Consider the following 22,828-nt stretch of genomic DNA (forward strand, 5'->3'; position numbering starts at 1 on the left):
TGTGTCAGGTTCTGTCCCAGCCCCGAGCTATTCAGCTGGTGTGTCCCAACAAAATTTGTTAGGTGTTGAAAAATTGAAACACTTTCCTGCCAGTTTCTGCCTGACCATTGCCTTGGGTCTTCCCTCCCTCCATCCAGCTGTACTGACTTAGTTCCAGGGAGGTCATATTTGGCACTGCCTGGAGGCCACCTTGGGTCCACCAAGTTGTCAGCTCAGGTTCCTAGGAACCAGCCTTTATACCTATCCTACTCGCCTGTCAGGGAGGCATGGGTATCAGCAAGGAAGATGGCACACTTGGTGGCACTGTGACACCTTAATGGAGAAATGCACAACGCCTCTTGGGGCTCCCTGAGGCTGTGGCCACTAGCCACAGGTTGGCATTCTCCCATCTTACCTATGGAACCTCTAAAGCAGACAGTACTATTGTTTAAGACTTTAAGTATCACCCTTGAATAGGTATAACATGGAAGGAAAAGCAAAATACCATGGTTGCCTAGGAGAGGAAGCATCCATGTAGGCTTAGATCAGTCAGAGGAGGCTTCCTGGCCAAAGTGACCTCATAGAATTTTCCTGGGTTTGCTGAGAAAAGGAAGTTCCCAGAAAATGAAAGAGTAAAATTATGGTGTCAGCAGTTCCAGAGTTGGCAGCGGGAAACCAGGTGGTGTTTTTTTGTTTGTTTGCTTGCTTTTTGAGATGGAGTTTCACTCTTGTTGCCCAAGCTGGAGTACAATGGCACAATCTCAGATCACTGCAACCTCTGCCTCCTGGGTTCAGGCGATTCTCCTGCCTCAGCCTCCCGAGTAGCTAGGATTACAGGAATGCACCACCACACCTGGCTAATTTTGTATTTTCAGTAGAGACGGGGTTTCTCCATGTTGGTCAGGCTGGTCTCGAACTCTCAACCCTCAGGTGATCCACTCACCTTGGCCTCCCGAAGTGCTGGGATTACAGGCCTGAGCCACCGTGCCTGGCCGAAAACTAGATCTTAAGACTTCTAGCCACAATCACTTGGGATAGTATTGAAACATTCCAACTTCAGTTCAGCACAGATACCTGCCTGAGGCCCTCACTGAGGTGCTGCAATGACTCAGTTCTCAGATAAATATAAAGGCCCTCATGATGGTGTCCTTTAAGCCCCAGGCTGGTTTCCAAAAGTTGCTATTCTTGCCCATGCAGGTGGATGGTCTCTCTTTCCTTAGTCTGCAAATACTACCTCTTCTTTCGCCAATTTCTTTGCCCTCAGAAACTCCCCAAGTCTCACTCTCTAGCTACCCAATTCATCAATTCCTGGTGTTATGACACACTTGGAATCCCAGAAATTTGTGACTAGAGAGGACCTTACAAGTAAACTGCCCAACCCCTCATTCAGGGAAAGAAAGAGCTTAGTCCCACATGGTTGTGACTCACTCAAGGCCTCTTAGTGACCATGAGGAGGTTGCAGCCCAGGCGTTCAACTCCTAATCCAGGGCTGGACCTGTCCTACCTCTGCTCTCTCCTCTCAGGTTGCTCCTCCAAATGGGACTGAATTCATCCTCTGTACGTGCTCAACTTTTGAATCTCCTCTCCTCCAGATGTGTCTACCCATCCCTTGGCTTCAATAACTATCCCAAACTTTGTCACGAAGTTTGAGGGTTCTAATTTTAGGTGGCGCAGATCCATGGCTTTAAATCGGTCACATAATAGGAAGCTTATTTTTTTCTCTGAATTCCTCAAACAGAAAATCTTGAGTCAGTGCTGATGTGTGTCTCATGCTTGCCAAGCTCCCTTTTCAGTAAGAAGTGAGGAGGGCGGGGGCTCCTGGCCTGCAGCAGACACAGTGCCTAGTAGGAGTGAAATGACATCTGATTATTGTATTGTTTGCATTTCTCTTATTTCATGAGTACCTTCTAATATTGACAGTTGATCTGGTTTTCCAAGTAAGCCAGAGAGAAATGGTTTCCACTTTAAATAGTGTTAAAAGGAGGAATCAACCTCAATTGAAATCTTAGCTAAGTAAACTTTAGGTGTATGAGGATATCTGCCCTCACCCGCCACATACACTGGGTCCTCAAAGCAGTGATCCAGAAGGGAGTGAGGTTAATATAACAATTCGTGATACCAATGAAGGAGGAGGAGAATTTGTACGATGCAAACTTCTCTTTGGCTCGGAGGGCATGTCTGTTTACTCAACCCATGTATAAAAATACCTCCTAGCATATATTTTAGTCAGCAAGTGTTCTAGCGTGGTGGAAATGATTTACTGAAACTTAGACCTTCTCCTGAAATCCAGCCAAAAGTCTGATTTGGAAAACCAAGAAGTCCTATTTAGTTTCTGCCGTCATTGTTACTGAACCACACTGACTGGGTAATTAGTGACATATAAAGTTCTTTAATTCTCCAGTCTTCCTTCATTTGAGCATCATGAGATTGTTTTTCTCTCCTTCCCGGTCACTCACTAAGTGTTTGCTGAACTGAGTATTTGGTTTTTAATAAATGGAGGGGGTCACCTTTGTCCGTACCTCATTTTCTTCCCACGTGTGTAAAGGACCGTGTCGTCCATTGTGTCAGTGTTTCTCGGCAGAAGAGCGATGGAGGTTTCTGTAAACTGAGTTTCTACAGCTGGCAACAGAAGGTGGCCCGCAGTTATATTTTTTGTAGGGAAAGATATGGTTTTAGGTGACCACTCTGCACAGATTCTGGGAGGATTTCACAATATTGGTAACCTGTTATTTTAGATTCTAAGCGTATTTTGTAGCTCCAGAAGCACAAAAATAAGCTGTGTTTTCTTGGAAAATGTGTGTGTCTGGGATATGTGACAGGAGTTGCAACCTTAAACAAGATTTCCAGGTGCTTACAGTTGAACCATGCCAGTAAAAATATGCTTATTTAGACATTAAAATCCTAGGGTGCCCATGTAAGTATCCTAAACAATGTGTGTTACACGAGCATTCTTTGCTAATGTGCTTTAGCTTTGCGTGTTCTTAGCTCTGGCTTCCACAGTGTTAATGTACTGCAGGGAAAGTTGAATTCAGATGGTGGGTCTTAGTTTCTGTTCAACGCATTTGATGGTGTGTTTCTTACATTCAAGAGAGTAGTTTCTGGTGTTGGTGTAAGCCACATCACAACTGGCAAGGTAGACTTCCTCACTCCTAATACTCATAGCGACGTGGAAGTTTTTCTTAGGCATTTAGAAGAGAGAAAAGGCAGCAGGTATACCCTTCCTCTGTGTGTTCAGCAAGCATCACTTGATCATCCATTGTCTGCAAAGCTGTATGTAGAACAGGGAAGACAAAGAGGAAGTTGGGGATCCTTGCTTCTGGAGCCTGAAGTCTGCTTTATTTCATCAGTGTTTCACAGAAAATCAGGGTAAATTGCTTCTTTTGTCAAAATGTGATTTTCAAAAAGTTAAAAAGCAAAAAACTCATTCAAGTATTTAGTAAGCACATGCCAAAAATTTATTTAACTCATTGACGAAGGGAACAGTGGGATGACAAAGCTGGTTTAAAGGAAGATATGAGAAAGATATTCAGGTAGATAGAAAACAAGAGAGAAAGGAGTGGAGGAAAAGAGAATACTAGAATAAGATTGCAAAGTTAGATAGAAAATGGTTCATTTCCTGCAGGGCAATTAAACAATAATATTTGGGATTATTGTTCATCTGGTCAGAAATGTTTTGCACCTATACTAGACAAAAATTAAGTGTAATTTACCAGTTTTCTACAGTCTGTATAGAATCTGGGTCCAATCAATAGTAAATAGTAAGTCAAACAAAGTTATATTTCCTGTGAGTGTTAGATGACACTTAGGTAGACTTGTCAGTCAATGCTGTAGTACATCTACTCAATAGAGCTTTCTGCAATGATGAAAATATGCTATATATGTGGTGTTTAATATGGTAGCTATGGGCCAGATGTGGCTATTGAGCTTTTGAAATGTAGCTAATGTAACTAAAGAACTGAATTCTTAATTTTATTTACTTTCCATTAATTTTGATTTAAGTAACTTCATGTGACTAATGGGTACCATGTTGGACAACATAGCTCTAATATGCCATTAAATGGGCAGACACTCATTTTTATTTCTTGTTTCCAATTTTGGATAGTTTTTTTAAATTGTATTTTAGATGTTGTGAGAGGAGCTATGTAAAAGAACTCAGAGTAGACTCCTTTGAGAAAACCAACTCTCTCATTAAGCAAATAATTTCTTTTCTTTTTTCTCTTTCTTTTCTTTTCTTTTCTTTTCTTTTCTACTCTTTTCTTTTCTTTCTTGTTGAGACAGAGTCTCACTCTGTCACCCAGGCTGGAGTGCGGTGGCACAATCTCGGCTCACTGCAACCTCTGCCTCCCAGGTTCATGCAATTCCCCTGCCTCAGCCTGCCAAGGCTGGGATTACAGACGTGCGCCACTGTGCCTGGCTAATTTTTGTATTTTTTTAGTAGCGACAGGGTTTCACCATGTTGGTCAGGCTGGTCTCAAACTCCTTACCTCAAATGATCTTCCTGCCTCAACCTCCCAAAGTGCTGGGATTACAGGAGTGAGCCACCGCACTCAGCCAATAATTTCTTTTATTGGGTAAAAATCCTCATATATTGGGTTTCTTGGTAGTGGGCTCATCTGAAATTGTTCTGGTCAGCAAGGGAGCCAGTTAGGAAAGCTAAGCCTGTTTGGAGGGAACCCAACTCTGGTATTTTCCAAGTAAATCAACTTGGAATTAATTTTCCTTCAGCAATATAATAATGGTCATGTCTAGTTTTGATTAAAAGGGGCTTTTGGGTTTGCAACAAAGGGAGAAGCTATTGATATCTCACGAGGATTTTAAGGTTTATGTAAGTTAACTTTTCTGCTGCCATCACTTCATTATGCAAAAAGAGCAATTAATGCATTGATAAGGTTGGCTTTGATTTCTGATTAAGCTCATTTGCTTTACTGAGTTTTCTCATCTTCTTGCTTGCTTGCAGGGCTTTTTCCGCAGAAGTATTCAGAAGAATATGATTTACACTTGTCACCGAGATAAGAACTGTGTTATTAATAAAGTTACCAGGAATCGATGCCAATACTGTCGACTCCAGAAGTGCTTTGAAGTGGGAATGTCCAAAGAATGTAAGTGGAGTCTCAAAAACCTTTTTCCCTTTTTCCTTATTTTTGTGATTTGCTCACCTTCCACAGTCATGTGGAATTCACACATGACACTAATGATATCTTGCCAAAGGTAGGTGTGAATCGAGATGACATGAAAATGGGGATTGATACGGAGATTTTGAGATGAAACTTGAGTGACAGTTAGTGGAAAGGCAGGAGTTAGGTGTTGTGAATGGCAGATTTGTATTCCAAAGCATTGGCTGACTCGCTGTGGATCCCAGAGCCATTAGCAGTAACTCAAGCATATTGCACAGTCACATGGTGACTCCATTTCCCCATCTTGACAATGGATATAATGATCTTCGCCTGTATCAGTAAGGATAAGATAAAATGATAGGCATGAATGTTAACAGTAGTCATAATTTGCCCTTTTTTAGGAGGGAAGGATTTGAAATATACAGGCTTTAGTGTAAACAGAGTATATATACACTGCAACAAATTTTGCTCTTTCTCTCTTTGACATGTAGAAATGTAGGGAAAAGAAAGTATTAGGTGGATGGCTTGGCTCAAGCAGGCCTGGGAATGTCATGGGGATATGTGCCCAGTGACGCTCTTGTGGGACTCCTGCTCTTCCTGTCACTCTATCACAGGGGGATTTTGGTGATGGCATGCTGTGCACATGTGAGCAGTGGGCTGGGTGCTGCCTGGGGACCCTGGAGATACCCAAGATATGGCTATTGCCCTCCAAGAGCATGGGACAAAGAGCCAGGCACCCCAACCATGATCCTCTAATGGAGTTGGAGGAATTATGCCATGAATCAGGAGCTCTTAGATTTTGGAACTGGGAAACGTGACCCTTGGGTGAAATGACTGAAGAGGGAAAGCCCCTAGAGCCAGCCAGAGGCACTGCTCTGAGGGTGCCCAGCTGGGAACCTTGCCTCTGCTTAGGGCGGGTGCTCAGGGATTGTAGCAGATGTTTCTCGGTAGCCCACCCAGATTCCTTTCCTAACTGTACTCCTGCCCCTTCACCTTTCCTAACTGTACTCCTGCCCCTTCACCTTTCCTAACTGTACTCAGATTTTAGTTTTCTTTTATACCCGTTAGGTTTCTATGCTTCAGAGAAAACTTCAGGGCTGGGATCCACTCAGTCAATTAAAGCCAATCAGCGTATTTTATGTTCCAACCACATGTGTGAACATGTAACCTAGGCTGGTTCAATGAGAGGGAATTCAAGACTCGTGCGTAGAATATCAGGACAGAAGTACCCTTCCCTCTATGCATGTGAACAAAGAAACAGGTAGCCACGAGTACCCTGGTGGCCATCCTTCAATCCCCAGGGAAGTCAGCTGTAGGACAAAGCATGCACTGTAGATGGAAAAGTGGAAAGACAGAAATCAAGCCCTTAATAGCACCATTGAATTACTGAACCAGCCAGCCCTATGAAACCACTGCCTCCAGGTCGTTTTATTTGCCAAGAAGAACCCATTAAGGCTTTTGGAATGGACGTCTTGTTAATATTTAGAGTCCTCATGAATGAGAATGGACTGGGCCATCAGACAGGAAAGCATCCTGCATGTGCCATTCCTTCTGGGAAGCTCTTTTTCCCCTAGGCAGTTCCATCTGCAGGTGATCGGTCACTTGGCCACATTTCATCCAGTTCCTTTCCCTCCCTCTAAATTTTAGAGCCATTGAGTTACTCAAAATCCATACATTTGAAGATAGGAAGCTAACATTCAGTTGGCTCAGGCTCTAAATCCTACCACTGAAGAGAAAAGTATGATAACCTGAAATAGCCAGATTATTCCTGTATGTGAGTTTCACAGGATGATCACCTACTGCTCCAGTTTTGGTCTAATGTTCTGTAGACATGGATGTCACACAGCATTTCTGTGGGAGAATTTCAGTTCAGGCTGAAATTATAAATGAGTAAGCCAGATGTGGTCTCAGGGAAAATCAGTACTTTTGCATTATTTTGTGTGGGCTGGAGACCCATTTCCTGCTTACATTGCTTAAAACCCATATCCTGCTGCTCTGTAAAAACTGGCAGCTTGGTTGGCAATTAAAAAAAATAATGTTTACACCCACAGGAAAACTCTAGCATCAGCCCTCAAGGAGCTTATCACCTTAATTAGATTTAAAAATATAGAAATGGGAAGAAAATGGGATCATTATGTCCAAGTACACAAAAATAAATATATTTTTGTTAAAAGGAAATTGAAGGGAAAGAAATAAACACTTGGAATATAGAGATTGAGAGTCTAATAGGATATTTTTAAAGTTGAAACAGAAGGAAGCAGGCAAATATGAGAATCAGTAACCAATTATACCACAGTATACGCAACTGAAATGAACCCAAGAATAATAGATACTCGTAGAATGTTAGAAGTGAAAAGGGATCTTAGAGATTGATTTTCACTCACCTCTCTCATTTGACATACAAGTACACTAGGACTCAGAAAGATGAAACGGTTTTCCCAGCTGTCCCAACTGGCTGAAGACATAACCAAGAATACAGTGAAGTCGGCCACCTCTCCTCCCCATGCCTTTTCTGCACTGGCAAGATTAGCAAGATGCACATTCTGTTCCAGCCATAGGACATGTCAGTTCATCTGTATGTGTCAGAATCCTTTTGATGAGAGTGACAGAAAACCCAGCCCAAGCTGGCTTAAGCTACAACACTCTGCACATGTCACTGAAAAGTCCAGAGTAATATGCTGGATCCAAGGGCACATGTTTGTTTTCGGGGCATTGTTTCTCTTTGTCTCTCACAGCTGATTTTTGCTGTGCTGGCTTCATTCTCAGGAAGATTTTCCCCATGTCTGACAAAGAAGGGCACCAACAGCTCCAGGCTGATAATCTATTGACCCATTCAAAAGAGAGACTCTTAGATCCGGATTGTTCCATCAAAGCCAAGGGACAGATTCTCAGTGGCCTAACTTGGGTCATGTGCCCCTCTATGAATGCATTGCTTTGGGCGGGGGATAGAATATTGTGATTAGCCAGGTCTGGATTATGTGTCATTATCTACAGCCCAGGATTGAGGTTGACTTCACCCAAACCATGTGGGTGGGGAGTGTGGAAGAAAATGTTCCTCAGAGGGGAATCAGAAAGACAGGAGGCAAAAAAATGTCCACCATGATTTGTCAGGTCCCACAGTGCTGTTCCCAAGGCACTCTTCTTTATGCTGTGGGAGAAAAAAAGAAGGGTAAAAACTGGGAAAATTTAAGAATCATTATAGTAATAGCTAACTAGACAGGGTATTTTCTATGTGCCAAGTACTACATTAACCACTTTTTTTTTTTTTTTTTTTGGTCACCCAGGCTGGAGTGCAGTGGCATGATCTCAGCTCCCTGCAACCTCTACCTCCTGGGTTCAAGCGATTCTCCTGCCTCAGCCTCCCAAGTAGCTGGGATTATAGGCGCCTGCCACCACGCCCAGCTAATTTTTGTATTTTTAGTAGAGATGGAGTTTCATCACGTTGGCCAGGCTGGTCTTGAACTCCTGACCTCACGTGATCCATCCACCTCGACGTCCCAACGTGCTGAGATTACAGGCATGAGCCACCGCGCCCGGCCTACATTAACCACTTTTAATGCTTTATCCCATTGATCCTCATAATAACCCTATGAGATAGATTAGTTATAATTCCTCCTTCCCAAGTCCCATCTTTTTTTTTTTGGCAGATGTGGAAACTGAGACACAGAGACATTAATTTACTCGAGGTAACACAGTTAGTAAGGGGCAGTGCTGAGATTTGGAACCAGGCAGTTTGATGAGAAAGTCTATATTCAAATTGAAATATATATACTGCGTGCCATAGGCAGCAGCATTTAAAACTCCGAGTTCCTTTTTCCACTGTATTTTATTGCCTGTGGTTAATAAAACAATAACCATACTCCTTGCTCTATATTAGAGATGTATCCCCAAGAAAATCATGTGCAAATTTAATTTTTATAGATCAAATTTGATTTTACGTATGTAAGGGGATTTACAAGTAAAAGAAATCTTTTAACGTGCCCTACCAGAACAGTATGCTTATTTCTTCATTTTTTTTTTCTTTTTTGTAAATACTGATGCGTATACCTTGTATTTTCCAAGGGCTTATAGAACTAGGGAAGCCTTTTTGCAGAGAAGTAGCTGTCTGTCAAAGCATAGAATTTGAACATGGTAATGGCAAGTGAAAAAAAAATCGATTTTTAGCAGCATTCTAAAGGTGGTACAAAAATTTACTAAGAATTGGAGACGGAGGCAAAGGAAGCAAATGGACTCAAAGTTGAATGATGAACTTCTGCTGGTGGCGTGGGAGGTTTGTAATGATGTCAGAAGAGGAAAGCATGTGGCAAAGCCGTGAAATAAAAACAATTAATGAAAAAGAGAAACAATAAATGAAGGCATAACATTTGGATGATAAAAGAAATGTCCAGACAAGCTTATAATATAGATAATAGCTGATGGTCCATGATGAGAAAGAAGATTTAAGATGATACTGTTTAGAAACCATGAGAGTAAAGCCCTAGCAAGCCTGATCATATGCATTTAAGTCAGTTACAGAAATTCAAATGAATAGTTCAGATCGTTAAGCCAAAGGTCAGCAAACCATTTTTTAAAAGAACCGGCTCATCGGGCATGGTGGCGCGTGCCTATAATCCCAGCTACTCAGGAGGCCAAGGCAGGAGAATCGCTTGAACTTGGGAGGCGGAGGTTGCAATGAGCCGAGATCATGCCATTGCACTCCAGCCTGGGCGACAGGATGAGACTCCGTCTCAAAAAAAAAAAAAAAAAAAAAGAACCAGCTCTTTTTAAAAAAAATGTTTGAAATTTTAGAAAATATTTTTGAGGCCCTGTGCAGTAGTTCACACTTGCAATCTCAGCAATATGGGAGAAGGAGATGGGAGGATCTCTTGAGCCCAGTAGTTTAATGAGACCAGCCTGGGCAACATGGCAAGACCCCAACTCTACAAAAATTTTTTAAAAATTAGCTGAGAGTGATGGTGTGGACCTGTGGTCCCAGCTACTTAGCTAATCAGGAGGCCGAGGCAAGAGGATCACTTGAACCCAGGAGATTGAGGCTGCAGTGAGCCATTTTCATGCCACTTCACTCCAGCCTGGGCAACAGAGCAAAACCCTGTCTCAAAAAAAAGAAAATATTTGTCCTGGTCTTCATGACTTAACTTTGCCATGATAGCACAAAAGTAGCCATGGAAAACATAAGCAAACAAGTGTGGTTATGTTCCAGTAAATCTTTATTTACAGAAGCAGGTGAGGGACTAGGTTTGGCCCACAGGCCATGGTTTGCCAACATCTGCTTTAAGTGGCTCATCCAGTGGCCACAGATGCCACTTAGGGCTGCTCTGTGATCCCATCCCACGCTTATCTCCTACCAGTAGACACACCCAGCTTCCAGCCACACTACACCATGCTGACTTAGGAGCCCTGTGTCTCCATTTTTCTGAGGATTCACCTCCTCCTCCTTCAGTTGAACCCCAGGAGCCTGATGAAATGTTATTTCCTCTTTAAAGCCACCCGTGAGCCTCATTCCACACTCTAGGCAGAGTTATTCATTCTTCCCTCCCCAACCTCATGTTCTCACAGTGCTTCGCACAAAGCTCCATGAACCACAAACTTATTATATTATCCAGATAGTATGATTCTTCACACACCAGTGAGTCTCCCTGGCTTGATTATAAACTCCTAAAAGGCGTGCATCGTGTCTTTCTCACCTTGTAGCCCCTGAACTTAGCATGAAGCTTTGCTTAGTGAAGTTAGAATGATCAAGTGGTTAAATGTGACCAGTTTTAAAGGCAAACCCAGCTTCTCCCTGGCTTTACTGTCTGAAAAGTTGTCAGAGGCCAAACAATTCTAGGTGTGTATTCAAATTGTAGTCATTCGTTTATCTTCTAGGGGCCCAGAACAAGTTATTCAACTTCTTTGAGGCTGTGTTTTCTACCTGGATGAGAGGAACATCGGTATTGCCTAACAGCCCAGGCGTGACATGAGAATTGATGCTTTTAATCCTGTTTAGACAGCAGTGTTTCCATAAGCTGCTTCCTCTTCCCGGTTCCCTCCCCCAGAAGACATTAGATCTTCTAGGGCTTTTGCCAGTGAAAAAGGCTGAGCTGAGCAGGTGTCTTGGGTAGTTGTGCATGGCAGAAGCCCAGTTAAGAGGGAGAAGCAAAGATGGACATGTGTTGGGGTTTGGACCTTACCTTTGCCAAACCTTAGCTATCACAGAAGGGGGATAGGGGAGATACTGCGGTCAGGAGGTCAAAAGGAAAGTGGAAGACAAGAATTAGGCCAGAATTATGACTTGGGTGCTGTGAGGAAGGGACAGTGGTATGCCCTGGATGCCCCTGAGGTTAGGCTAGGTTCCCATGGGTCACTGGCCTCCTTCAAGAGTGGGTGTCCCCTCCCTGTGTCTGTAACAAAAACACCATGGAAGGTACTGTTGCTGCCACCCCCTCATCCTAGTTCCTTTCTTTCTGAAAACCACTGGCCATGAATTCATGCAGGGGAGCCTCTTTGTATTTCTCTTTGAGGTTATGTTTATGTGCCCATGCCCTTGAGTGATGAGCAAAACATGTCTGATTTTGTTTGAGAATGCTTTTTAACGTTTATTTCACAGCATTTTTTTCCTATGACAGTTTCATAACTGTATTTGTAGAATAGAGCAATTGAATAATCTCTGAATTTAAGAGTCCCTAAGTACTCATTGACACCTTTTCATTTGGGGCATATTGAGCTTAAAAACAGCTTTTCATAAAGTCTCTAAATTCCAGTTTATACTTTAGACGTGAACGTCCCCATGGGTCGATTGGATGGAATGAATGTGCTTTGTACGGGCACTTAGATACTTCTGTGGGAGAATTTTGTTGTTCTGTGTTTCTGTCATTCCCCCTTTACTGTTCAACTTAGATTAAAACAAACCTTTTGGACTGAAGGCACTTAACCTTAGTTAGAATCACCTTTGCTGGTGCACAAATTATATTGATGTGCTCATTGGTTCTACTGCTGGATTTTACTGGCTTAATAACAGGGAAATTCATATTGTAGGTTGCCCTGTGTAGTTGGGAAATTACATAAAAATCATCATCAGGGCACTTAATGTCTTTCTAATTTTAGTTTATTTCTTCATTTGTTCCCGTGTTAGATCCCAGCCTGTTACTTTGCTTCCAAGGTTCACTGTGATCATTTTGTTCTGCTCACCAGAGACTACCATTAACCCCCACCTTCTCTTCTTGCTCTGTGGCACACAAATCCCCAAAGAGCCTCCCAAAAGTAAGCGAAAGGCTGGAAACTTCCTACTTTTATATCTAAAAATGTCCTAGAAGCTGGAAGATAAAAATCTGCTGCCCCTTTCTACTTTTTTTTTAAAAAATAAAAATTCTGTTTGGGTACCAGCAGCCCGGTGATGTCAGTGCCACTGTGGGACTCAAAGCCCATTAACACTCAGACTGCAAAGGAAGTATTAACATTCCTTCAGCTTTACTGACACGTTTCTCCCCACTGCCTGTCTCCTGGAGTGGGGACACTCAGTACATTCTCACCTTAGAAAAATGAGAAATTTCCATTACACAATAGAACAGCACAGGGGAAAGAACGAAGGGCTTTGAAGTTAGCCTGAGCTGAGTTCAAATGCAGCCTTCGCCTCTAGCTGTCTCAACTTGGGCACATGGCAAAATTTTGCTTCACGTGAAAGGAACTAACCCATTGCGTGGAGATTATCATAGCAATGCTGCAGGATTGTTTTGTGGATTGGACCTCATGGGGCAATGCATTTAGCACCATGCTTGGCACATAGTAGGTGCTGAATGAGAGTGGTTCTCTGCCACTGCTTCTTGTGGTGACACAGTTTGGCTGCCACTGTGGCTGCTGCCACAGCTGTGTGTTATTATAGTTACAGCCTTGATTATACTTCAGGAGAAAAGTTAAAAGTAGAGACTCTATTCATTTTGAATTGTTTAGAACGTAGAAGTGCAGCCCCAAATATTATGTCACAGCCTTAAAAATAAAGCTTGCAAGCATGGTTTCTAAAATAAATATCCACCTTTCTTGGCTACTTAAACCAGGAGCCAGATGGCTCATTTGCCCAGAGATGCCGAGACATGTGTAATCAGAGAATGGGAGAGTATCCTGGTATCCTGGAACTCAACTCCATGGAGAAAACTGAACTGGGGTGTTAGAAAGGATGCTTGGCCCCCTTCCTGCCTCAGTCAGCTCAAAGTGAGGCCATCGGGGTCTTCCAGTGGTACTGAGCCCAAGCTAAATCACCACAGAGGCAGTTTCCCTTCCCTTCCCCTTCCCCGCCCTCCCAGCAGCTGCCTTTCTTTGCTCATCTGGTACCTTCCATCTCTCCTCTGCCTTATTTGGGACTCTGTAGCCTGCCTGCCTCCAGATCCATCATGTCCCTTCTCCCAACCAACTCCTGTCCACTCTGTGTTCTACTCAGCAAGACCGCTTTTGCTGTTAGTCACCCGAGAGGACAGCTGGGGAGGACATCAGTGGTGCGGTGGTAGTTCATGGTCACAAGAGGCTTTACCGATGGCAAGAGCCCCAAGACTTCAGGTTATCCCGTGCAGCAGGTAGGACAGGAATCATATTCTGATTCAGTTTCCTGAAATTGAGAGAGGGTAAGAGACCTGCCTAAGGTCACACAGCTGGTTTACACCCACGGGTCTTCATTCTAATTCTCAGCATCCTTTCAACTACCCTTTGCTTCTCTAAACAATGAACTTCTTGCACACATTTAAGGTTACACAGTTTTCAGTATCTTCACCTGTATTCACTCCCAAATCAAATATTCTGCAATTATAGGCCGGGCATGATGGCTCACACCTGTAATCCCAGCACTTTGGGAGGCTGAGGTGGGTGGATCACTTGAGGTCAGGAGTTTGAGACCAGCCTGGGCAGCACAGTGAAACCCTGTCTCTACTAAAAATACAAAAAAATTAGCCGGGCATGGTGGTGTGCCTCTGTAATCCCAGCTACTCTGGAGGCCGAGGCACAAGAATCACATGAACCCGGGAGGCGGAGGCTACAGTGAGCCAAGATCGAGCCACTGCACTCCAGCCTGGGCAACACAGCAAGACTGTCTCCAAAAAAAAAAAAAATTATATGTGTGGTTTGATTTGATATGTATACTAGTTTAATTCTGTATTCCCTTAAGTGTAAACTGCATGCTGTGATATGAAATGTAATTTTAGGGAATAACGAACTTGGCATGAGTTAGTATCTACTCATTTAATGATAAAGTATTTCCTTTTCAATATCTATTGTCTTTTTATTACCAATGAGAAAAATCTCAGTTTGATGCCAATACAGCCTTAATATTTCTTGAATCTCTGCTCATCTCTCTTTTTAACAGAGGATGGCAACAATACCTAGGTAGGACTGGATTGTATTTATTTCAGAGGTCTGCAAATTTTCTTAAATGGCCAGGCAGTAAATATTTTAGCATCTGCAGGCCATTTGGTATTTTTTGCAACTACTCAACTCTACTATTGCAGCTTCAGAGCTTCACAATTGAGCATGGCTTTGTTCCAATAAAACTTTAGAAACATGGGCAGTTGACCTGAAAACCCTGTTTATTTTTTACCCTACCTTACTATTTATGGCAAATGGCACTCCTTTCCCCTTTATAGTAGTAATATAAAAATTTTCTCTAAATTTTATTTAAGAAAAAAACCAATTGAGACAGAAATCATAAGTGTATAGCAGCCTGTGAATATGTGCAAAATTGTGAAGGCAGTACTTCAAAGGACTGAAGTTTGAGAAACACTGGTTTTATATGTTCTTGTATCTTAGGAATAGAAGCAGAGTCTTAAGCTGTGACCTCGGCCCTCTCAGAGTCTCTGTAGTGCCTCAGTTGCTGGTCAGATCCCACTGACATGCCCCTGCCTTGCTGTCTGCCCCTAACCCTTCCTCACATCCTGAACTCTGTGTACAACTTGAAGATGGGAAGGAGGGGGTCTCAGTTTTTTGGATCCTCAAGGTTTAGACCTTTCCTAATAAAACAAAGTGCCAATGAATGGGTGGATCTGTCACAGTGGATTTTAAGCATCCAGGGGAACTGATGGAGGGATAATGAGAGACATGGGAGACTCTCAAGTTGCACCATTTACTCCCCCTCCCAAAGAGTGGCAAGGCAGTATGCAGCTTAAAGCCGGAACTTAAGGGGCAGCCAGTTTCATACCCCAACCCACCACTTACTTAGCTCTGTGTGATCTTGGGCAGGTCAGTTAACATCTGTGTGCACGAGGTTGCTTGTCTGTAACATGAAGAGAGTAATAGTACCTACTTCATGTGGTTATTGTGAGAAGGAAATGAATTAATACATGGCAGGGGCTAAAAACAGTACTTAGCTAAGCATTAGCTCCTGTTACTGTTCCGGTATCTGTTATGAGACTGAGCCACCCTGGTCTCTAAAGATTGGTGTATTCATTCATCAGTGCTCCTTAGTGATTGTACAGGACAGCTAATGCTCCTTCTGGACCAGTGGTCCCTTTACTCAAAACAAGAAGTATGTGTCCTTGGGACTCACATCTACCCCCACAAAGCATGGTGATGGGTAGTTGGGGCCAGAAGCAGTTTCAGCTCTAAGCCAGATGATCTGATGTTGGAATTCATGGCCCTTCAACACTTACAGAATCAACTCCAAATGTCCAAACGTGTTAGCATGAGCAGAGAGCCCTGCACAGCTGCCCCAGCCTGCCTGACACTGATCTCTTGTCACATGCCCCCAAATGTGCCATGCACTGGCCACTAGCCACTCAGTGTCCTCGCATGTGACACAGCATCTTTAGGCTGTGCCTGCTGTTCTCTCTGCCTGCAATGCCTTTCCCTCCCTACTCCTCCTTGAAGCCACCTTCTTCCTAAATGAGCAGCCATGCACATGTACACACGACACACTTCTCTAACAGCAAGGTGTGTGTGGAGGTCGCTCTCACCTCTCTATGCTATGATGTGTTAGTGGCACCTCTACTGAGATGACTTTCAGAGTCAAACTGTTTTTTGGGGGGATCCAGGAGATTTTGGTGTCTGTGTGTGTATATATGTGTTGAGAGAGAGAAAACCCATCACACAGGAGGTCCCTCACTGGCTGGGGGTGCTTCAAGGACGAGTATGAAGTTTGGTTTTTATTTGAATCTTTAATTGTGAGCCCAGTGCCTTGTACTTAATAGATGTTTCTGGAATGAATTGAAAGCAAAGGGTACGGCTGGGTGCAGTGGCTCACGCCTGTAATCCCAACCTTTGGGAGACTGAGGCAGGTGGATCGCGAGGTCGGGAGATTGAGACCATCCCAGCTAACATGGTGAAACCCCGTCTCTACTAAAAATACAAAAAAATAAAAAATAAAAATAAAAAACCTGGATGTGGTGGCATGTGCCTGTAATCCCAGCTACTCAGGAGGCTAAGGCAGGAGAATTGCTTGACCTGGAAGGCAGAGGTTGCAGTGAGCTGAGATCGTGCCACTGTACTCCAGATTGGGCGACAGACCAAGACTCCATCTCAAAAAGAGAGAGAGAGAGAGAGGAAGAAAGGGAAGGGAAGGGGAGGGGAGGGGAGGGGAGGGGAGGAAGGAAGAAGGAAGGAAAAGAGAGAAAGAACGAAAAGGGTACTTAAGGACTGGGGATTCTGAATCAGGAACTTCTGCCTGATCTTTCCAAGAGTTAAGAGATTTGAGCACGTGGACCTAAAGTGAAATACAAGCCCAAGAAAACATTAGGTCTTATTGATATCATGAGCCCATTTTTACCTTTCCCATTCTGCCTGCTTTCCCACTTTGCACCATATGAATCATAGCATGTTACCCCTTTCATGACATGACATCACAATGCTGTTTGTTCCATGGTGCATGTAAACAGATGAAGCTTGCAAATAGGTCCTAACAGAGATTTACTTTCTCTCAAAGCTATGCGCACACACACACACACACACACACACACACAAATATTTCATCAGATCGATCATTTGTTAAGGTGCACCATTATTTTAAATACCACTAAAAGGGAAAACGGCGCCTATTAAACCAAGACACACTACAGATTGTAAGACAGGTGGCAATTTCAGAAACGGGGAGAGGAAGGGAGAGAGGGAGAAACCAGATATCAACCCTGTAAGAAAAAAGGAAGTGCCTTACATTCTAAACTGGAAATATTGGATGTTTTCATCTTGAGCTATTTTTTATTCTGCTTTAAATAGACGTTGATAAAACCTTAGTGCCCAAAGACAATCCCCAGCACAGAGAGTTGGCTGAATAAATATGCAAGTGCTTCTAAAATAGCTGGCAGAGAGCCCTTTGTTTGGAAACAAATGTCTCCCTAAAAATAGCAACCCGAAATTCTCCTGCAGTCCCTGTGTTCTGGAGCAATGAACATGGCCCTTTAAGTACCTTCTCCCAGTGACAGCAGTTCTCAGGAGAGTGGCTACCTAAATCACTCAGTAAATCCTTACATAGAGTACAGTCTGGAATTTGCTCTTCCTGGAGTGGTATCAAGCACTTAAACCCTATCTCTTCTCCCTCTGCTATCACAAAATATTAACTATCATGGTTAGGTTATTTCTTTCATCCTTCTCCCTTTACAGCTGGAAAACACAGAGTTGAGCAATTATGTGATGAATTAGATTAATGAAGACAGACATCTTTTAGTACTGGGACCAAGCAAAGCAAACACCCTGTTTTCTCAAGAGAAGGAATGTTTTTGTCCCAAATACACACTTGATTGTTCCGACACTTCATTTTACCAAGCGTAAAATACCTTCGTGATTTAAAAAAAAAAAAAAAAAAAAAATCTGCTTGTTTCATTTTCAAAATGATTTTAGGACAAACATATTTTATTGATGTTGGAAAATGCAAATCCTCCATTTTTCTTTGCTTGTTTTTTACGGGGAGGGAGTTATAAGGTCAGTTGGTCTGACTTCTAAACAATATTTTGGTTTGGCAACATTGTTTAAATCTTAAAATTAAACTAAGAAACTTCACTAGTGTTTCAAAATGGACCCATTTGGGAGCCAGTCATGATATGGCCCTTCCAAAGGGAAAGACGAAAGTTGCTTCTAGTAAACTCTGGACTCAAGGGATTTAATGAGGACAGGAGGAGAACCAAGTGAAAGGTAATAAGTGAAGGAGTCCCACTTTATATCCTGAAAGTGTCCAGACAGAATGTTTCAGTAGTTTTAAATGGAATGGAAACTTGGCTGTGATGCCCTTGGACTTTGAGCTCTCAGAAATCTGAAAATACGCAGTCTCGGAATATACTCCTACCCTACTCTAATAGATGCAGTGAGTGAGTTATTTCAGGAAGAAAGACGTCAGGGCTTCGTCCTGCCTCTTGGGGCTGAGCAAACTCTTGGAGGTGGCCTTCCCCCCATTCTTAGGATAACAATGGTGTCCAGGTCTATGGAGTGCAAAGCTCCATTTTGTTTTTACAAATAGTGCCTTCTGTGTGGCATTGTATTCCTTAAAAATAGAACTGCATCCATCAGATTGAAGTGTGGTGCTTTACTCCACCAGAATGCCTGACACTAACAGGACTGACAATAGCAAATGTTGGTGAGATGTGAAGCAACTGGAACTCTCACGCGTGGCTTGTGGAAGTATAAATCAAGCCAAAGTTTGGAACACTCTTTGGCAGTATCTCCTAAAGCTAAACATATCAATATGACTGAGTAGTTCTATTCCTGGGAACATACTCAATAGAAATGAGAGTATGGGCCCACCCAAAGACACACACAAGAATGTTCACCGAAGATTTATTCCCAGTCCTGGGGTTGGGGGGAACCCATAGGTCTGTCAACAGTAGACTGTGTAAATAAATTGTGACATATTCAAGTCATGGAATATGCTTAGTAACAAAGAACTAACAGCATGGATGAACCCACATGATATTGAGTGAAAGAACTTAGAATAAGAGACAAGAAACAGTCTATATTACTCCATTTGTTTAAAGATTTAAAATGAGTAAAACTTGTCTATGTGATAACGATGAGAATGGTGGTTACCCTCAGAAAGGAGATATTGACTCGAAAGAGGCACATGGGATCCCTGTGGGGTGGTCGACATTCTAAACTTTAATCTGATGTGTACATACAAAACTATGTGTGTATTTTATACTTCAGTGAAAAAGAAACAGATTAAAATGTGGAGTAGTGGAATGGCCATTTCTTCCTGTGCATAGAGAAATTGTGTTAGCACCAAGAAGAGTAATACCTCTCATTAGAAGAACCTTCCTTCCTGTTAATACTTTAACATTTCTTCAGGCAGTGTTTTAACATCTTGGCATTTTGCCTTTTCCTCTGGTTTGAGACCCTTTTCACTTCAGCTTTGAATGTGTAAGGAACACCAGAAATGCACTATGGGCCATGATCTACTCCTAGTTCTCTGAGTATGGTTATCTAATACCCCAAATTGCATCAACCCACATAACTAGCTTTTTCTTTCAGGGCTATGCACTCCAAATTAATAGCCCAGGGATTTGTTTATAGCCTGTTATATTTGAAAAATTATTTGACCCATCAGATAATAAACAGCTAAAAAAAGATAATGTACGAATTATTATTTCTAAGTGTTAAATTATCAGTAGTGGCAGTAAGTTTCTTTTAGAAATATAGTATTCATGGGTATATACCCAAAGGATTATAAATCATGCTGCTATAAAGACACATGCACACGTATGTTCATTGCGGCACTATTCACAATAGCAAAGACTTGGAATCAACCCAAATGTCCATCAGTGACGGACTGGATTAAGAAAATGTGGCACATATAAACCATGGAATACTATGCAGCCATAAAAAAGGATGAGTTTGTGTCCTTTGTAGGGACATGGATGCAGCTGAAAACCATCATTCTCAGCAAACTATCGCAAGAACAGAAAACCAAACATCGCATGTTCTCACTCATAGGTGGGAACTGAACAATGAGATCACTTTGACTTGGGAAGGGGAACATCACACACCGGGACCTATTATGGGGAGAAGGAAGTGGGGAGGGATTGCATTGGGAGTTATACCTGATGTAAATGACGAGTTGATGGGTGCTGACGAGTTGATGGGTGCAGCACAGCAACATGGCACAAGTATACATATGTAACAAACCTGCTCGTTATGCACATGTACCCTAGAACTTAAAATATAATTTTAAAAAAAAGAAATATAGTGTTCAAAATGTGATTTATGAACTTATGTGGATTCCAGTTTAATAATTAGCTGATTATTTTTTCCAGAATTAAAAAAACAAGGTGCTTTATATTTTGATTCATTCATTAAAGGGAACTGGGACTTCAAATGAATAATCAAATTGAGACTGGCTTAGGGAAGTTAACAAAAAGTTTTAGCTGCTACAATAGGCAACCTAGTTTAAAAAAAAAAAAAAGCCATCAGAGTAATTTATTTGTAAGTTCTAAATTTATCAGATTCATCTTTATTTCCTTGTCTTTTTTTTTTTTTTTTTTGAGACAGAGTCACACTCTGTCACCCAGGCTGGAAAGCAGTGATGCAATCTTGGCTCACTGCAATCTCTGCCTCCTGGGTTCAAGTGATTCTCGTGCCTCACGCACCCAAGTAGCTGGGATTATAGGCATGTGCCTCCACATCCAACTAGTTTGTGTATTTTTAGCAGAGGTAGGGTTTTGCCATGTTGGCCAGGCTGGTCTCAAACGCCTGGCCACAAGTGATCCACCCACCTCGCCCTCATGGGGATACAGGTGTGAGCCACTGTGCCCAGCCTCCTTGTCCTTTTTATTTTTATTATTTGAAAGTGTTTAATATATACTTATGGCAGAAAAGAAAGCAGTAAAAATGACAAATTCTTTTCTAATGTCAGTTTGCAGAGTATGAGCAATTAATCCAGCATTTGAAATTTAGACATGAAGACATACAACTTGTGGTTTCATGAGATGGTATTTTAACAAGTTGATTTAAAATATGTAATATCACTTCTAAAATATCAAAACTAATAGGGTTGGTTATCTCTGCAAAAGCGAATATTAGCAAACCCTCACCCTCTTTATAGAAATATATTTATCTCTTATTGCCATCTTCAATGAATACAATGAGGCTTACAAAAGTATTGTGAAAAAAATGACAACTCAACAGTAAAAAGACAAATAGCTCAATTTTAAAATGAGCAATGGATTTGAGTAGACATTCCACCAAAGGAAATACACAAATATCTAATAAACACATGAAAAGATGCTCAACATCTTTAGTCATGGAAACGCAAGTCAAAACCATGATGGGATGCTGGTTCACACCCATTAAGATGGCTATGATAAAAAAGACGAGCAATAACAAATGTTAGGAAGATGTACAGAAATTTGGACACTCTCGCACTGCTAGTGGGATCATAAATGGTACATTGCCACTATGGAAAATAGTTTGGCAGTTCCTCAAGAACTTAAACAGAGAGTTATCATGGTACCCATTCATTTTACTCCTAAGTACATACTCAAGAGAAATAAAAACATGTATCCACACAGAAACTTGACAGAAATGCTTATAGAAGCATTATTCATAATAGCAAAAAGCTGAAACACCCAACTGTCCATTAATTGATGAATAGACAAAATGTGATATATCCTTACAACAGAATATTTTTCATCCATACAAAGGAATGAAATATTAATATATGGTATGACACGGATGACCTTTGAAAATATTACACTAAGTGAAAGAAGCCAGACACAAAAGGCCCCATATTCTATGGGTTCATCCATACAAAATGTCCAGAAAGGGCAAATCCATAGAAACCCAAAGTAAATTCGGAGTTGCTAGAAGTTGTCTATCAGTGGTGAATGGGGAGGGCTGCTAATGAGTTCCTTTTTGGGGGCGATGAGATATTCTGGACTTAGATGATGGTGACTGTTTCACAGTTTGTGAAATTTGTGAATATATTAAAAACCACTGAATAACACATTTTAAAAGGGCAGATTTATAGCATTTGAACTGTATCTCAGTTCTAAAAGAAAACAGACGATTTTAAAGTGTTAGATTAATTGATGTAAGGGAAAATACAAAAATACACCTTGGAGTGAGATTCGTATACTAAGTTGTGTATGTACTAGATGAGGGCTCTTATTTGGTAAAAATTGTTTGGTACTCAGAGCTAAAAGGGGACAAGGTCAGTGACAAGATTCTAGGTGTCCACAAGAGGAAAACAGCCTTGTTGTTCAGAAGAATCACAGATGTTCTAGATACTGATGTTTGAGATGAATGTTTCCCACAGGTCTTTATAAAGTGAGTACTGGGAGACGTAATTTAGGATGTCCTTGACATTTTTCGTTGCTCTTCCTCAGGACATCCCTCCAGGTAGTTATTCAATCTCATCTGTTTTCCAAATTGAAATAAAAAGGCATGGAAAAGCAAGGCAATCCTTATGACCTTAGACCCAAAAGAAATAACGATGGGCCTGAAATGGAGACAGTACAATAAAGATGGCTTCCTCAAAACAAGAGTTGAGTCTCCTCTTCATTCCGTTTCAAATTCTATAATTTAAAAGCACTCTCCTTCAGATAATGCCTTTATGGGTATTGTCTGTTTCTGTTTGATTTTCCCTTTTAAGGTAGGAATCAACTTTTTATTTTAGAATATGTTTCTCTTTATTAAGGTATAACTTACATATCTTAATGGCATAGACTTTTAAGTGTACTGTTTAGTAAGTTTTGATAAATATATGCATCGAAGGAATGCAAACCACCTCCTAAGTCAAGATATTAGAAAGAAGCATGTGGGAGCTTTCTGGGGTTGGAACACTTTGTATCTTGATTTGGGTGGTG

The 22,828-nt window shown here is 41.7% G+C and overlaps 1 protein-coding gene across 7 annotated transcripts in view; it reads left to right on the forward strand.

Annotated features, from left to right (window-relative positions):
* Nucleotides 1–22,828, forward strand: part of RARB (retinoic acid receptor, beta) — a 449,839-nt gene that overhangs the window by 334,297 nt on the left and 92,714 nt on the right. For all 7 annotated transcript variants that reach the window (XM_011974803.1, XM_011974802.1, XM_011974807.1 and 4 more), the window contains one exon: nucleotides 4,937–5,078. In XM_011974803.1, coding sequence (XP_011830193.1) covers nucleotides 4,937–5,078 — 142 coding nt within the window. The remainder of the gene's footprint in view (nucleotides 1–4,936; nucleotides 5,079–22,828) is intronic.

The sequence above is a fragment of the Mandrillus leucophaeus genome, unplaced genomic scaffold (genome assembly GCF_000951045.1).
Source record: "Mandrillus leucophaeus isolate KB7577 unplaced genomic scaffold, Mleu.le_1.0 Scaffold149, whole genome shotgun sequence".
Taxonomy (NCBI): domain Eukaryota; kingdom Metazoa; phylum Chordata; class Mammalia; order Primates; family Cercopithecidae; genus Mandrillus; species Mandrillus leucophaeus.